General features: G+C 40.9%; 2 protein-coding genes across 4 annotated transcripts in view; one reads left to right on the top strand and one right to left on the bottom strand.

Moving 5' to 3' along the window:
• Positions 1 to 408: 408 nt before the first annotated feature.
• Positions 409 to 1,754, top strand: LOC138969640 (adhesion G protein-coupled receptor E2-like). Its single transcript, XM_070342498.1, has one exon. It carries the CDS (start codon positions 633 to 635, stop codon positions 1,752 to 1,754), a length of 1,122 nt encoding a protein of 373 aa, XP_070198599.1. The 5' UTR covers positions 409 to 632.
• Positions 1,755 to 4,210: 2,456 nt separating this feature from the next.
• The window catches only part of LOC138969324 (uncharacterized), an 18,435-nt gene continuing 4,978 nt past the window's right edge, over positions 4,211 to 17,667 (bottom strand). For 2 of the 3 annotated variants that reach the window (XM_070342093.1, XM_070342092.1), the window contains exons 6-10: positions 15,713 to 16,048; positions 12,887 to 13,154; positions 10,301 to 10,497; positions 9,468 to 9,824; positions 4,211 to 8,851 (exon numbers count right to left, since the gene is read on the bottom strand). In XM_070342093.1, coding sequence (XP_070198194.1) covers positions 8,381 to 8,851; positions 9,468 to 9,824; positions 10,301 to 10,497; positions 12,887 to 13,154; positions 15,713 to 16,048 — 1,629 coding nt within the window. In that variant the 3' untranslated portion in view covers positions 4,211 to 8,380. The remainder of the gene's footprint in view (positions 8,852 to 9,467; positions 9,825 to 10,300; positions 10,498 to 12,886; positions 13,155 to 15,712; positions 16,049 to 17,667) is intronic. The other variant, XM_070342094.1, reaches the window with a different exon arrangement.

The raw sequence follows: 17,667 nt of genomic DNA, 5'->3' as shown, positions 1-17,667 counted from the left end.
TGTTCTTTTGTCTTTCAGAACTCCTGCAGAAGCATCGATTGTGCGCAAGGCAAGTTAGCCCAGAAACGAGACGGCGTCATTACAGCCTGTCAAAGCTTCCCCAGAATCGCAAACCTCTACGGATACGCCATCTGCTTGCACGAGAAGACATTTCCACCCGAAGAACTACTGTCTTATGAAACATTTTATCCGGACTACTACGCAGCGCCGCGCGATTTCCATAGTATACTCTTTTCGGAAAAGCTTGTTTACTCGTTTTTGTACGAAGGAGCTGAATCCAAGCTGGAAGTTTTAAGTCACTATTTGTTTGAGATGTTCGTCACAGAACCCGTAGACCGGGATGAACACGAGGCAGCTCTGCTGAGCAATCAGACGAGCATAGTCGACAGCTTCCGGGCCCTTCTCAACAGAAGCGAGCTTCAGCTATCTCCGACGTGCTCAGCGTTCGACTTACTCTCCTTAGTGACAAGCAGTAGTTCCGATACTTTGTTAGAATATGCGGAACCGGCGAGTGTCGAGCGGGAGCACTATGTTATTGCCGATAGAGCAATCTTCCATTGGCGGGATATTTGAACTGTTCGTTCGTGATACTGGGTAGGGATGAGTTTGACTTTGATTTTGATGCAAATGAGATGATAATTAGAGACGGTGAAGCCTCCAATGGAAGCAGTCGTATCGGCGTTCCACACTTTCATTTTAATGACCGCCTCGAGGCGATGGTTTGTCTTCATGAGTATAAGAAAGTGCACATGAAGAAGGATGCTGCGATGGACATTCACAATACATTACATAATTTGCAAAGAAAGGAGGCTCCTCCGAAGTATGAACGTCCCCTCTATTGGGTGTCACTTTTGTCCACCATTGTATCTCTGTTCTTTCTCTTCATTTCTTTTCTTATCTACTGTCTCTTGTCATCGCTCAGAACCGTCGCTGGTATCAACAACCTCATCCTCACAGTCGCCCTATTTGTTGCTCAGCTCCTCTTGCAGATAGTCGCTGACGTGTCGATGGCTGATTGGTTGTGCCAGGTAGTGGGAGTGGCAACGCATTTCTTCTGGTTGGTTGTTACTTTCGCTCAAAACGCCTGTACCTTTCACATGTTTTATACACTGTCCTTGCCTTTTCGTTCCGTCGTTACATTGGCTAACCCCGCACTCCTGACCAAAAAGTACGCTTTCTACGTCATCTTCATGTCTGTAGGGTTCGTTACCGCAACTCTCGCTTGGCAGTTCGGCGTAAAAGGGCGTAGCGGGTACGGTGGCTCTTCTTGTTACATCACCAAAGCAATGGTTCGAATCCTCATGTTCGCAGCGCCCCTCGCGGCAACGGTGTTGATCAACTTCGCCATGTTTGTCGTGACGATAGTACGCCTGCGCACACAACAGCACGTGGAAAGCACGCGCTCCAATCATATCAACCTCGTGCAGTACACCAAGCTGTCGGTGTTCACAGGTTTGACCTGGCTGTTGGGGTTTCTGGCGGCGTTTCTGAAATCCGAGGTCATGCAGTATGTGTTCGCTGTGTGCCAGGGAGGCCAGGGTCTCTTTGTCTTTCTAGCTTTTCTGGCCAACGGGCGAGTGCTTGCAATGCTGAGGGAACGGTTTGGGTGTACGCTGGCGAAAGAAGAGACTGCAGGCAAACGTACCACTGTCAACAGCAGAAAGACAACTGATGCAACCATGAACTCGCAAAATGCTACACATGACACCCCTGCCGCTAGCAGTGAGGTTGTGTTTCTCAATACTGTTGGGTGACGCCGCTCCACGGTCAAGATTGGGAACCTATAGAAAAAGTAGATTCTTTTGAGAATGTTTTGCTTTTTCATGTGTTTTGGTTTTAGTCACGCTTGCCTTGAAAATAAAATGTCTTCAGTAATTATGTCACGTTGCGATTCCTTTTCACAACAAAACGCCGAGGGTCGTTTTGTCTATCTGGCCAATGAACGAGTAATGAGAGTGCTCAGAGAACGGTTTGAATGTAAGCTGAAGGGAGAATTAGCGAGATTTAAGAAACAGCACGTTTCGTTTTGCAGCTCGTTTCGTTTGGTGAATGAGTCACCCCGCGAAACGGAACGTGTAACGAGACGGCATAGGCCGCAGACAAGATTTAGATGTATTCACGTTTCGTTTCGGAATGAAAGGCCGGGCATGGCAGGATATGATCCGCTGACTGGGCATGGCATAATTTCAACTCCACGAGTCAATAAAGGATTGACATACTCGCATTGCACGCACAAGAGCTTCACATTTTTCAATTCATGCACCTGATCACATACGAAGCCAGAATAAAAATTCGATGCGATGACCTACTTCTGCTTCGCCATTTGCTTTCTCACCATGAAGTTGGATAAATGTACCAGGATCAGCACCCTTCAAAATATTTCAGTTCACAACAGTTGTCTACCTCCAATGAACACATTCTCAGCGCTGAAAGACTGTGAAAGGGTTGATGAATCTAGCAATGCATAAAATGGCCAACAAATAAAACTGTTAGTGTGCAAAAATACTCACAAAAGTTGACGAAATATTGTTCGTTTTTTGGGGGTGGAAAACGTGACTGCGTTTTGACGTTCCACGTTCCGTTTCAGTTGACCTTCACCTTTCCAGCGAGAGACCCCCGAAATAATGACGTTTACCACAACTTCAAAACGAAACGTCCCAACGTTTCGTTTCTTAAATCTCCGTATTAATACTGAAGGTTAAACGTTCCACTGCACGGGAAGAAAAAGACAACGGAAACAGCGCTACGTTGACAAGCCCTGCTGGAGCAATGTCAGCAGTTTTCGTGATTTGGTAAATGGACGAGAATCTTGAACTTATGATGCGTGTTTTGAAAACTGTTCATTTTTACATTTAGTCAAGTTTTGACTAAATGTTTTAACGTAGAGGGGGGAATCGAGACGAGGGTTGTGGTGTGTGTGTGTGTGTGTGTGTGTGTGTGTGTGTCTGTCTGTGTGTGTGTGTGTAGAGCGAATCAGACCAAACTACTGGACCGATCTTTATGAAATTTGACATGAAAGTTCCTGGAAATGATATCCCCGGACGTTTTTTTCTTTTTTTTGATAAATACCTTTGATGACGTCATATTCGGCTTTTTGTAAAAGTTGAGGCAGCACTGTCACACCCTCATTTTTCAATCAAATTGATTGAAATTTTGACCCAGCAATCTTCGACAAAGGCCGGACTTCGGTATTGCATTTCAGCTTGGTGGCTTAAAAATTAATTAATGACTTTGGTCATTCAAAATCTAAAAATTGTTAAAAAACTAATTTGTTTTTAAAACGATATAAATTTACGTTTATCTTATTCTTCATCATTTTATGATTCCAAAAACATATAAATATGTTATATTTGGATTAAAAACAAGCTCTGAAAATTAAAAATATAAAAATTAGGATCAAAATTAAATTTCCGAAATCGTTTTAAAAACTATTTCATCTTATTCCTTGTCGGTTCCTGATTCCAGATATGATATGTTTGGATTAAAAACACGCTCAGAAAGTTAAAACGAAGAGAGGTACAGTAAAGCGTGCTATGAAGCACAGCGCAATCGCTGCCGCGCCAAACAGGCTCGTCACTTTCACTGACTTTTGCACTTTTGCGGACTACGTTCCGTTTCATTCTGTGAGTTCCACAGCTTGACTAAATGTAGCAATTTCGCCTTACGCGACTTGTTTTAACCTGGCTGTGTCCAGCTTTGAAAAGTCAGTCTGCTTGCCGTACCTGTTAGGAAAGCATGTGAGTGTGAGAGACAAAGGCCCTTGGACAGAGAACCTTGGTGAGCAAACCGTTGTCATGAAAATGTCATTCTTTAGCGTATGTCACTGTTAAATAAGCAGCTTTGCATTTTGTAACGGTAAGCATTATTATTATTTGGTACCTTGAAAGATTTTCTGGGTTTTGTTTATGCCATACCTGTTGTCACCGGCACTGAGTATGCTTACATATGATTGTGTCAGACTTGAAATAGCTTTTCGAGTGAATTATTGTATTGTATTTGTGGGAGCATACTCGTTTTAATTCCCTAGTTCGTTTAAGGGTCTTGATGTGATGACGTAAGCATCCGTGGGAATTGCCGCTGACTACCAGGGTGACCTGTGCTGTGCTTGTGGCCAGACTGCCCTGTGGTCAGCTTAAAGCTGTAAAGTTCTAAATCCAAAAACAAAGAGACTGCCAACTTTCCAAAATTCAGAATAAAAAAACAAGAAAGGTAAGTTGTTGGAACGTTTGTTATTGACAAAACAAAACGTTGCAATCACAAAGACTTTTAAGTGCACAGACAAACAATTAGTAAAAAAAACTTGGCGGAATGTTCGGCCGCTTGCTAGGAAGTCACAAGCGAATGAATGATTCATAAAAAATACTATGTGTACTATGTGTTCGAGGAAACTGTGAGTTACGTCCTTGGTCTTCTTCGTGAAGCTACCTGTAGTTGTTGATTATTCATTTCTTGAATATTATGATATGTTAACATTGTGTATTAATGTGTTTATGTTCGTAATATATATGTGATTTGTTGGAAAATACACTTCTTGTTATTTATTTCTGTTTTTGAATTGCAATTTCTGTATATGTGAGGGAAGGAATATGCGTGAGTAAGATGCGTCAAATGTGGGTTTGATGCGTTGCGTTCTGTTGGAATTGAATCCATTACAACTTCAGTTTCTCGAGCCTTGTACTATGCAGTTAATGTGGCTCTTAAATAAAATCAAGTTTATGCGAAACTGAAGGCACTGAAGCACATCGCTTGAGAGGTCGGCTCGCTCGCGCGCGCTGCACTGTGCACGCGCGCCCGCATGTGTGTTTTGTGTGTGTGCGTGCGTGTGTGTGCTTGTGCATCTATCTGCATGTGTGTGTGTGTGTGAGTGTGTGTGTGTGAGTGTGTGTGTGCGTGTGTGTGTGTGTGTGTGTGTGTGTGTGTGTGTGTGCAACTTGAAATATCGTTTTGACATCGTAAAGGCAATCTTCTCCTCGGGAAAAAAGGTTTGGCTCACCATCTCAAATCTGGCTAGGATTTGACAAACAACCTTCCAGTTGGACACATACCAAAATTCAACATCCTGACAGCTTGATGCTGTGAGTTGGAATTTTAGGATGACTTAAAAAGCAACTAGTAGCATTTACACAATTGTGACCCTCCACCACGAAATGAGTCGCATGTCACCTCGCGCGGTTCTGCGCTAGGCTTAATGTAAGTCCGGGGAGTGCCTGGTAACAGTGTGAGGGTCACCTTAGTCACAGGTTTATAACTCAAACAGTTTTCGCTCTTTTCTAAAACGGGTTTCACCACTGGATAGAGCATAACAAACTCTGTAGGAAAATGTAAAAATATGAAAATCATGCAAAGGTGACATGCGACTCATTCCGTGGTGGAGGGTCACAATTGATTAATACACACTTTCCACTGTGCACAAAGAGCACCAAGGCTTCATGTTGGTAAATGATCAAGTGGAAGGATGCTCTTCTTTCGTGTTACCGCAACACGGTGGTCTGGTGGTAAGGCGTCCGCCCAGTGAGCGGGAGGTCGTGGGTTCGAACCCCGGCCGGGTCATACCTAAGACTTTAAAATTGGCAATCTAGTGGCTGCTCCGCCTGGCTTCCGGCATTATGGGGTTAGTGCTAGGACTGGTTGGTCCGGTGTCAGAATAATGTGACTGGGTGAGACATGAAGCCTGTGCTGCGACTTCTGTCTTGTGTGTGGCGCACGTTAAGTGTCAAAGCAGCACCGCCCTGATATCACCCTTCGTGGTGGACTGGGCGTTAAGCAAACAAACAAACAAACAAAAAATATCTCGTGTTAAATCCCCCCACGATCTGGGATGGATAACCGAACTGTTTCTACGAGAAAGAATGTGCCTTCAATGTGAAATTTGAATTTAAAAAAAATCAAAAACAAATAGACTGCTGACGTTTCAAAATTCAGAATTTTACAAAAAGCAAGTATGGTAGGTTATTTGGATTGTTTGATTATGACCAAACAAACCCGTTATATTTATAGTATGTCGACCCAGTGGTCTTTTACGTAGCCAGACAGACAAACACTTATGTTACAAATAATGAACTTATCTAAAAAATTAAATAAATGTCGACAAAACTCGCTTGCAAGATGGTGGCGAGGTAATGATTGATGACGAAACAAATGTAATGTAAATTTAACTTGTTTTTAAATCAAGCAATAAAGAATCAGAATACACTTACCATGCAATACAAAGAAAGTGGGCCAATAAAAGCACATGTTTTGCCGTAGTCATTCAATACAAAGCAAGTGGTCCAATAAAAGCACATGTTTTGCCGTAGTCATTCAATACAAAGCAAGTGGTCCAATAAAAGCACATGTTTTGCCGTAGTCATTCAATACAAAGCAAGTGGTCCAATAAAAGCACATGTTTTGCCGTAGTCATTCAATACAAAGCAAGCAACAACAAAAACGAGCAATAAACAAGCAATAACAAAATCACTATGACACGATTCAACTATCAACATAACAACATGACCAACAATCACAATGTGTTTGCAATCCAACTACCCAACCGTTCAACCAACCGCCCCACCAGAAAAAGACAGTTTGCTGTGTTATTTTCTGAAGAGTATGCTTGAGTTGTTTATGCGAAAGATTGTGTATGAGTGCGCCCTGGGTCGCCTTGTGGTGAGATATGTGCGCGTTATACATTCTCGTATTATTATTATTATCATTAAGAGAGGATCAGGTAACAAAAAGTGCAAAAGACTTATTCACTCAATCAATCTGGTTACTGAAATAATTAACACTTAACAGGGCCGGACTAGGCTAAGAGGAGGGGGGGAGGGGGGTTGCTAGAGGTGGTCCAGGGGGATATCCCCCCTGGCGGCAGGGGCGGATCAGTTCATTTTATGGGGGGGGGGGGGGGTTTCAAAAGTATATTGTGAAGATATGGGTGTGAAGGCGCGAAGTGCCGAGCCGACGGCGCAAAGCGCCTAGCTTGCTAGGGGGGTCCGGGGGCATGCCCCCCCCGGAAAATTTTGAAAAAAAGGATGCAAAATGGTGCAATCTGGCACATTCTGAGGATGATCATTACCAGTTTCAGGCAGCAGATTTTGTCACTGATTATAACCCCCAAAATTGAAACTCAATGTAAAATAAAGAAATGCATACCTCATTCAATATTTTTATATTTTTATATTTTTATATTTATAAGGTGGGTCCGGAAACTCTAGAACCCCCCCCCCCCCCCCCCCCCCCCCTCGTCCGCCCCTTGTGGGGCTGATGGGTAGGTCATATTCTGAGATAAGAAAATGGTCGCTCCTTGCATGAAACGGCATAAAATAAGCAATAATAAAAAATGTTTTAAATAAGTAAGGTACATGTTCAGGCTAGGGGGGGGGGGGGGGGGTTGCGCAACCCCCATAACCCCCCCGGTAGTCCGGCCCTGCTTAATGGACCAGTGATTTCTGTCCACCATCAGGATTTGTCGGTCAATGTTCCAGAATACTTACGTCGTTAACTCTTTGGCTCTGGTCTCACGAGTCCTTTTTTCGATTCATATGTTTTTCTCCAAAATGAATAGATTGCTCCTCTTCCTCCTCTTCCTCAAGTTTTGACTAAATGTTTTAACATAGAGGGGGAATCGAGACGAGGGTCGTGGTGTCTGTGTGTCTCTGTGTGTGTGTGTGTGTGTGTGTGTGTGTGTGTGTGTGTGTGTGTGTGTGTGTGTGTGTATGTGTATAGCGATTCAGAGAAAACTACTAGACCGATCTTCATGAAACTCTACATGAGAATTCCTGAGTATGATATCCCCAGAAGTTTTCTTTATTTTTTTTTTATAAATGTCTTTGATGACGTCATATCCGGCTTTTTGTGAAAGTTGAGGCCGCACTGTCACACCCTCATTTTTCGATCAAATTGATTAAAATGTTAGCCAAGCAATCTTCGACGAAGCCTGGACTATGGGATTGCATTTCAGCTTCAAAGCTTAAAAATTAAGTAATGCATTTGTTTATTAAAAATCTCAAAATGCTAATTAAAATTAAAATTTTAGTAATCGATCCACAAATGATTTTATCTTATTTTGTATTGTTCCCTGATTCTAAAAATATATAGATATGTTATGTTTGGATAAAAGACAAGCGCACAAAGTTAAAAACAATACAGAAAAGCGTACTCTCCTGCTTAGCACAATACGCTACCGCGCTGTACTGGCTTTTCAATTTCACATCGTTTTGCACGTGAAAAGTGAGCGATTTCCTTGTCGCGGGGATTGACGAAGCTGTATGGTGTTGGTGAAAAATTGCAGTGCGTTTCATTCAGTTTCATTCTGTGAGTTCGACAGCTTGACTAAATGTAGTAATTTCGCCTTACGCGACTTGTTCTTCTGGATCTTGTCTGTCTGTTTCAAGTCGTTCAGCTACTCCTCTCCCTCACCCCCCGCGTTTTTGTCGTCGTCGTCTTCTTCTTCTTTTTCTTGTTCTTGTTCTTTTCCTTCTTTTCCTTCTTCTTCTTCTTCTTCTTCTTCTTCTTCTTCTTCTTCTTCTTCTTCTTCTTCTTCTTCTTCTTCTTCTTCTTCTTCTTCTTCTTCCTCCTCCTCTTCCTCCTCCTCCTCTTCCTCCTCGGTCGATTCGTCTTCCTCTTTTTCAAGTTGGTCGGCGTCTCCAGCGGCATCAGTTTGAGCAGTACTGACATCAATAATCGGTTCCGTCAACAGACTGGCTTGCAGCACGGCATCCGCAGCTTCGTCCACCTTGACCTTCAGCGACTGTGGAGACTGCAGCACGTGCAGTACTTCAGCGTTGTCCGACTGCAGCAGGACCTCTGTGATCTCGTCCACCAGGTCAGGGTACTGGCTTTGGATGAATGGTTGCAAGCGCTCTCGAAGCATCTGAAACAGTTTATTTCAGGACTAACATTTTCTTGTGTAATACTTCTTTCACAGAGGATTTTGTCGGTGTTCTTTTGTCGTAATATTATTAGGATCTGGAAAGTCTTAACGATTTAAAGCTTTTCTCAACCTTCGAGACGGATCTTGCAATGCCATCCCACACAAGCTTTGGAAAACAAATGCATTTAATACAAGGAACATAACTTTTTATAGGTTTTTCTCATCAACAAGAACAGTCACAAGGAACAATGATGGGTATTTCTAGCTCTCACTCACCTCGGCACACTCACCATTCGCGTTTTCGTGCCATGAAGAATATGCATTCGAGTTTCACACAGAAATACGGACATTGCGCGCGGCGTATTCAGGCGGAATGCTGTTATATCTTCAAGTTTAGTTTTCTTGGGTACCGCAGCATACTCATCTGTAGGTGTTTTGTACTTCCTATCTGTTCCATTCCCATACCCATTTCCCCCGCGTTTACCAGGTCTTTTAAAAAGACCTATACATTCCTTAATTTTAGACACACTTAGGAACTCTTTAGAAAGAAAGATGCCCCTGGAGATGAGGCGCATACCAGCAGTTCATTCTAAAGTAATAAAAACCTTTCGCGTACCGTTTTCTGCAGTTCAGGCGCAGCCTCAACCAACTTATCCTTCGTCAACGGCTCAGGCAGTTGAGCAGCAGAACTCGGCCCCGAAACGTCCATCAGAACTGCTTGCTGCAAGGCAGCCGCTGCGTGCTGAAGGGTTCTCGGTGCTGTTGCTTGACTGGCCAAGTACCTGTTCTGCATTTCGTTAGCTTGTAGCTGAGCAAAAGCCTGCATCACCATGCTTAGCAGAAGTTCCCGCGACTGGAGCATCTGGTAGATCACTGTGTTGTCCAGCTGCAGGAGCGACTGTGTGATCCTGCAGGCTAGAGTGAGATCGGGGTACATGTTGGCCACCAGGGGATACAGGTGCTGACTGAGAACCTGGAACAGACACACACATGTTTTTTTTCTGAAGGGCGGGTAAGGCTCATGGGATCATTTAAAGAAAGTGTGTTTACTTTAAAACTAAAAAGAATCTCAGTCACTTCCTGGTTAGAAAACACACCTCACCACAGAAGAGGCTGTCTCTGGACATTCTACTGGATAGTACTTATTGTACACGCAGATAGTGTATACCTCATGAGCTCAAAGCAATGTAAATCCCGAAGGGAGGACAACACAAATACCACAGCGCATACTATAGTTGACCTGATCCAAGTCGGGATACACACACATTGTCTTTATTTAAAAAGATAACAACGCTCAGTAACGATCGAGGAATAGCTCGTGCTGCACACTACCCAGCCCTACCCCCATTCCTGCCTTCTGCACCCCCAACAGTTCTACCATTTAGTTTAAAGTTTTGCAGTCACTGTCACACGCAGACTCAGAGTCACTGCCACACAGAGCCTACAAACCTGTTTCTGGTGGTGGTACAGAGAAGCCGCTGACAGTTCAGGGCTGGGCGCCAGATTTCTCGGCGGATGCATCTTGTCTGCGAGTTCCTCTGAGGTACCAGCTATAGCGTGTAGCTTTTCAAGTGGCTCGTCTTGCTTTGAACAAACAGTAGGATCGGAGATTTCTGCGGGCTCGACCTCGTCTTTTCCTATCTCATCTAGACATAGACATAGACATAGACATAGACATAGACTTAGAACACTCTATTATCTCAACGAGGAGAAACTCAGGTGTGGTGTATACAGTATTACAATAAACAACATAAAACGTAAGAACATAAATAAAATATCGAGGCGCAAATAGTCCACTCATAATAGTCAAGATTAGGACGACAATATCAAAACAAATCTCTCTCTCTCTCTCTCTCTCTCTCTCTCTCTCTCTCTCTCTCTCTCTCTCTCTCTCTCTCTCTCTCTCTCTCTCTCTCTCAAAATGCGACAGTCCTGATTCTGATTTTGAAGTATCTCTCAAAATTACATGATTTTTGTAATGACAAATGTAAACCAGACGATTTTTTTTACTATTCCAGACATGGCAGTGCATGAGGTAGGTAAGGCGCTAGAAGGCCTTGAAAATAAAAAAAATCCATGGATCCTGACAAGATTCCTGCTTACTTGGTCAAATTAGCTCTACCATATATTGTGGAGTCACTCACCTATGTGTATAATCTCTGCATAAAGCATAAATACTGTACCTAGTTTATTAAAGAGAGCAAAAGTAATTCCACTCCATAAAGGTGGAAATTTATCCGATCCAAATAATTTTAGACCCATTTCCTTATTACCCATTTTATCCGAACCATTGGAAAAACATATTCACAAACATTTGCTCGCGTACATAGAAAGCAGAAACCTTTTCCATCAATTTCAATCTGGTTTTCGAACAAATCACTCTTGTCACAGCACCCTTACCACGCTATGCGACACCTGGTTGTCTGCAACAAACCGATCTGAAATTAGTGGTGCTGAGTTTCTTGACTGACTTTAAAAAAGCGTTTGATCTTGTTGATCATTCAATTTTATTGAAGAAATTACAGTTGTATATCAGAAACAGTTCTTGCTTCCTATTTACAGGACAGATCTCAATATACTGCCTTAAACTGTAAAATATCTACTGAGGAGACTGTGAAATGCGGGGTGCCTCAAGGGTCACTGCTTGGGCCGATCTTGTTCTGTCTGTATATCAATGATCTGCCATTGCACATTTCTCGGATAGTAATGTAAGAAGTGATTTTTTTGCTGACGATTCTTCTCTTCATTCAAGTGGAAAGTCTGTTCCAGTAATAGAGTCCTCCCTTCAAACAGCTTTAAACGATGTAAATAACTGGTGTAGTGCCAATGCTATGCTTGTCCATCTTACTATTGGTACGCAATCAATTGAACAAGTTCAACAGCTTCGCGTTTTAGGGGTAATTATTGATTGTGAATTCAAGTGGCAGGCACAATTACAGCATATTTGCAAGAAAGTAGCCAAGAACGTTTTCCTCCTATCCAAGTTAAAGCAATTTACGGACAGAAGGACTCTGGAAATGTTCCACCATGCTCATGTAATGCCTCACATCAATTATGTTTCGACGCTCTGGGATGGCAGCAGTGATGTCCACTTGAAAAAGTTAGACTCTCTCTATCGTCGCTCGGCTAAACTCATCGTAAAGGATAATGCCCCAACAGATATGACATTAAAAATGCTTAACTTTCTTCCACTGGAAAAGCATCTCAAGTTAAACAAAGCCATTTTCATGCATAAATTGTATTACGGTAAAGTGCCGATTTACATTACATCATTATTTAATAAAGCTACCGACAGATATGGGTCGGTCAACTTGATCCCACCGATTCCACGAATTGACCTTTATAAGACCAGTTTTGCTTTTTCGGGTACATCAGTTTGGAATTCACTTCCATCATCCTTTAAGCACTTAAAGTCATTAAACAGTTTTTAAAAATGTGTAAAAAACCCACTTAATGTCTTAGTAGTTTAACGCGTTTTGATTTACCACACTTAGTATTACGCCAAAGATATGCTGTGCATTGTATATTCTGAACATATTTTTGTTGTACTATTGCTACATGTTCGATTGCTACCAGCTTGTACTTATAATTACTTGCATAGTATGCATTTGATTTTATGAATAACCACATGTATGGTCTTCATGCCTCATCTTCATCATCATCATCATCATCATCATCATCATCATCATCATCATCATCATCATCATCATCATCATCATCATCATCATCATCATCGTCATCTTTATCATCACATGCTGAAGTTTTCTGACCTGCTTTTGTTGGTAAACTTTTTAACTTTTTAATTTTTAATTTTTCAATTTTATCATTGTGTGTCTGTGCGTCGCAAGGACAGATTGTAAGAAAAGGCGTAGCCTTAAATCTTAATCCTTGTTAAATAAAGTTCAATTCAATTCAATTCAATTCTTTCTTTCTCTCTCTCTCTCTCTTTGTCTCTCTCTTTGTCTCTCTCTCTCTCTCTCTCTCTCTCTCTCTCTCTCTCTCTCTCTCTCTTTCTCAGCTCTCGTTCATCAGCACCTGTCTCATCCTTAGCTTCATACATATGCCGCTTCGTAACTTGTTCCTTCGTTGCTGTGGCATCCCGTGTGCCAGCCGCTGCCTTAGCCTTTTCTTTATGCCCTCGCAGCAAGGCCGCAGCCTCTTCGACCTTATTCTTCAGTAATGGGGCTGTCTCCAGCATCCGCAGCAGCGTCGGGTTATCGATCTCGAGTAGCATGCCTGTGATCTTGCCCGCCAAGTCTGGGTGCTGTTGTTGGATCAGGGGAAACAGGCGTTCACCGAGCACCTAGGACAAAGCGTGCTTTGATTAGAGAAATGTCACCCTGAAGAAGTCAGCTATCAACAGGTGAATCAGGGAAATAGGCGTTCACCAAGCACCTAAGAGAAACCGTGCTTTGAAAGATTTAAACAAATGTCACCCTGAAGAAGTAAAGTCAGCTTGAAAAGTTTTCTGTCATCTCTAAAAATTGTTTGGTTAAAAAGAGTTGTTGGTCTTACTGGATTAATATCAAGATTATTGTCTAAAGCATGTCCATCTGTTATAACAATTAATACGAAAGGAGAGGAATTTGCAAATGTCTTGATGCAGAGAATAGAAAACCCGTTTTGGACCGATGTTTTTAAACATTATAAGAAACTACATGAAAAATGTGACCCTACAACCTTTAACGATTTTGTATCAGAATGTTTACATTATAATGTTAATATTCGCAGAGATAAAAAGACAGTGTACATTCAAAACTGGATCGACAATGGAATTGCTCAGATTGGTCATTTTTTGGGACAAAATGGATACTTATCCTATAATGCATTTAAAATTAAATATCCAAATGTGCGAGGAGATTTTGTATTGTACCAAGGTGTAATCCAGGCTGTTAAAAAATATCAGAGAAAAATCGGCTTAGAATTTGATCAACATTTTATTATGACAGAGCCCAATGTGTGGAAATGTATTTGTAAAGGTAAGACACAACTTATTTACAAAAAGCTGATTGAACATGTTACGGTCCCAAAATGTATCGAAAAATGGTCTGAATCCGTAGACTGTTTGTTAGATAAGAAGGCTATTTTTCAACATGTTTTTAAAACAACAAAAGACACTTGTCTGAGATGGTTCCAGTACCGACTATTGTACAGAATTTTGCCCACAGAACGGTTTCTATTTTTGCGAAAAATTGTGGATACGTCATTGTGTACATTTTGCGGTAGAAATGAAGAAACCCTTTTACATATGTTTTGGGAGTGTGATAAAGTGCAGACTTTTTGGATAGAATTTGTAAATTGGCTAAAGGCGAACTGCACCCATTGTGACAATTTAAAACTGTCTAAAGAACTGGTTCTTTTTGGAGTTGCGAACAATGTTGTCACCGATAAAGCTTTTGATGTGTTAGTAATCTGTGCCAAACACCATGTATATATTTCCAAAATGAACAAAAAGACCCCTCATTTTCAGACGTTTAGTAGAAATTTTAAGCAAAGATTTATTTGTGAAAAGTATAACGCAGTTGTAAATAATACAGTAGATACATTTTACAAGGATTGGCGCCTGTATATGCATGTTTTGATGTAACTCTTAGATATACTGCGACCACCAAGCTCTGAACATCCCCCCCCACCCATCCTCCCACCCCATGTATGTTGTAATTGTTCAAGTGTTTTTCGGTTATATGGATCTGTCCTTTTGGTTAAGTGATGTCCTGTAATGTACAGAATTATATGTATGTAAAAAAAAAAAAAAAAAAAAATAAAAATTCACCAAAAGAGAATAAAAAAAATAAAAAAAAAAAAAAAAAAAAAAGTCAGCTTTCAACAGCTGACAAATTATTGGAAAAGAAATACTGGCACGCTGGTTCCTATTGTATTTTATCTTGTGTTTTATTGATGTAAAACAATTGTATGTCAGGAAATCCGTTAGCAGCATTAGGAACAAGAAACTGGAGCCTGGCATGAGAGTTGGTCATTAGATAGGCCTATGTTTCTTGAATATCTGGAGGAATGTACCTTACAGGTAGCAAGCAGATGGGGTATGGAAGTAAAGTACAACGACCGAAAGTGTTAAAACTCTTCATAACAATGACACCATAAAGCTGGACCAAGGCAGCGAAAGAAACTTAAGTTGAGAAGAAACATAGCTGCGCTTTTTGTTACTTGGTGTTTCTAAACTTGTTTATATAGGCTAAAAAGGAAAACCGAAATTAGATTTTATCATTTAGTTCCCGAAATAATAATCAAAAAACAAGAAAGGTAGGTTGTTGGAACGTTTGTTACTGACGAAACAATACATTCACAAATATATCGACCCAACGGTCTTTTAAGTGCACAGACAAACCATTAATAACGAAAATTTATCTGGCTGATTTTTTCTTAAAAAAAAAAAATCCAAAAAAAATCAGCCAGATAAGTTTTTAATTAGTTAATACTGCAATCAAGATCATAGGCATGCTGCTGGAGATTTCCAACTCCGAACTTCTGCAGTTACTGCAGTCCCCGCAGTCGCTGCAGGCTAAGGCAGATGAGGCCGTTGCTGTGCTGCAAGCCCACCAAGCCAAAACCTCACCACAAGAAAAGCCCTTTCTACCTTTTTTTTTAATATTTTTTTTTTTAAAAGCACACTTTAACAATACGGAGATCCGTCGCGATATAACCTTGAATGGTTGAAAACGACGTTAAACACCAAATAAAGAAAGAAAGAATACGGAGATTACTTATGCGACAAATTCCACACAATACAATAGTGTTGTACGTTGGGTGCAAAATAATTAAAATAATAATTAATTAAAAATAACTATATCATTAAAATATTTAGATTTTAATAGTTCTGAAAAGGGAGTTCCATTATAATACCTGCTTTTGTTCTTGAGGAGGAAAGGTAGCCAATGCAGCAGCTGTCAAGGGTTTCGTGCTGAGTGCACAATAATGCGAGGCTGGTTTCTGCTGTGCAGCTTCCACATAGCTCTTCTGCTGTATATCATGCTGTGCAGCTGCTGCAGATATCTTCTCCTTGGCTTGGTGGGCTTGCAGCACAGCAACGGCCTCATCTGCCTTAGCCTGCAGCGACTCCGGGGACTGCAGCAACTGCAGCAGTTCGGAGTTGGAAATCTCCAGCAGCATGCCAGTGATCTTGATTGCAAGATTCGGATGCGTCTTCTTTATGAGAGGGAGCAAGCGCTCGCCAATCATCTGAAAAAGAGCACACACTCCTCCCTGTGATTATCCTGAATAGCTCAAATATACATTCTGACAAACAAGTGTTTACTATTAAGACTTAGAGATAAATATCACGTAGACTCAGTGCCATGTGGTAGAACATGGATTAACTGATTTTGGAAGAGAAAGTTTAATGTAGAAATTGATGAACGATCTTGGATAGTTGCCCATCTGTCAACACAAGAGACTAGATTAAGAGTTTTACACTGGAAAATTATGCACAACATTTATCCGACCAACATTCTCCTGTGTAAAATGAAAGTAACGGAAACTAATAAATGTAATTACTGTTGTGATGTAACTGATTTCATTGAACACTTCTTTTTTGAATGCCCGGTTGTATACAAATTCTGGAAGTTTATTGAAGAATTTATTTTTCGTACTTTAGAAATTAAGATTGTTTTGAAAGTTAGTGATGTTTTATTTGGTATGCATTTTGTAATGGTGAAAAAGGCAACTATGTATAAATTGAACCACATTATCTTAATCGGAAAGATGTGCGTTAGTATATATAAAAAAACAAATTCGTTTTTACCGTTGGAAAGTATTTTTAATAGGCAGTTACAGATAAGAAGCATTTTTGTGTGAGTGTTCGAAGAACAAAACGTTAAAAAAAGTTAGCTTGTTGTACTCGATAAGATGTATTTAATTCATTGTATGAGATATTGTTGATTGTTGTTATTTATTTGAATAAAATTAAAAAAAAAAAATAAAAAAATAAAAAAAAGAACATGGATTAACACATGTTAGTATCATCCTGAACTCAGGTCAAAATGAGTTCGGCTCATTCTCTCCCTGAACGGACGCTACAGTCCTACGCGAATCTATCAAAACTAAAATACAGAGTTATCTCCCATATGGTTTTCGCGAGCACTGATCTAAATTTGAGATCAGTGTTCGCGAGACGAAAATGATTGCAGATTGGCCGACTTCGACAGTGATCTCCGTTCTGTTCTTCACAGTTATGATAAAGACATCGTTCTAAGGTCAAAACAAGTCAAAATTTTGGGACTGCTGCCGGAAGGAGACCGTAATATATGGTTTCATCACTGTCAACTGGTTACAGAAAAAATCGTCTGCTCCAGTTAGCGCCGAAACCAAACGGTTGATTATCACGTGACACTTTTGCCATATTTAGAGTTTTTTGCACAGTAAATACAGCCGCGAAAAATAGCTCGGTTGAAACTGTCTTACATATCAATTCCTTTGTAATTTAAACATTACAAAACACCATGAAAAATCATTATCGACGATCGCGAATCTGCTTATATCAATAATACATCACAAAAAGCTCTAAATATGCACACAAAAAATCGGTTTCCTTGCCAGACAAGGAAACTCACGGCATCCTGTCAGGGAGAGAATGAGCCAAACTCATTTTGACCTGAGTTCAGGATGATGTTAGTATATAACCAAGGTACCGACAGGGAACGACAAATCTTCACATGAATTTCTCAACTGACATTTCTCAATAACAAACAGGCCACTCTTCACACACACACACACACACACACACACACACACACACACACACACACACACACATACACATACACACATACACACACAAACAAACACACACACACACACAC

The sequence above is a fragment of the Littorina saxatilis genome, linkage group LG6 (genome assembly GCF_037325665.1).
Source record: "Littorina saxatilis isolate snail1 linkage group LG6, US_GU_Lsax_2.0, whole genome shotgun sequence".
Lineage (NCBI taxonomy): Eukaryota > Metazoa > Mollusca > Gastropoda > Littorinimorpha > Littorinidae > Littorina > Littorina saxatilis.
Note: the sequence above shows the minus strand (reverse complement) of the source record. Positions and strands in the feature narration are given on the sequence as shown.

Bases quoted from the DNA above. Each gene is read 5' to 3' on its own strand.
- LOC138969640 (XM_070342498.1), top strand. From the start codon at position 633: ATGATAATTAGAGACGGTGAAGCCTCCAATGGAAGCAGTCGTATCGGC.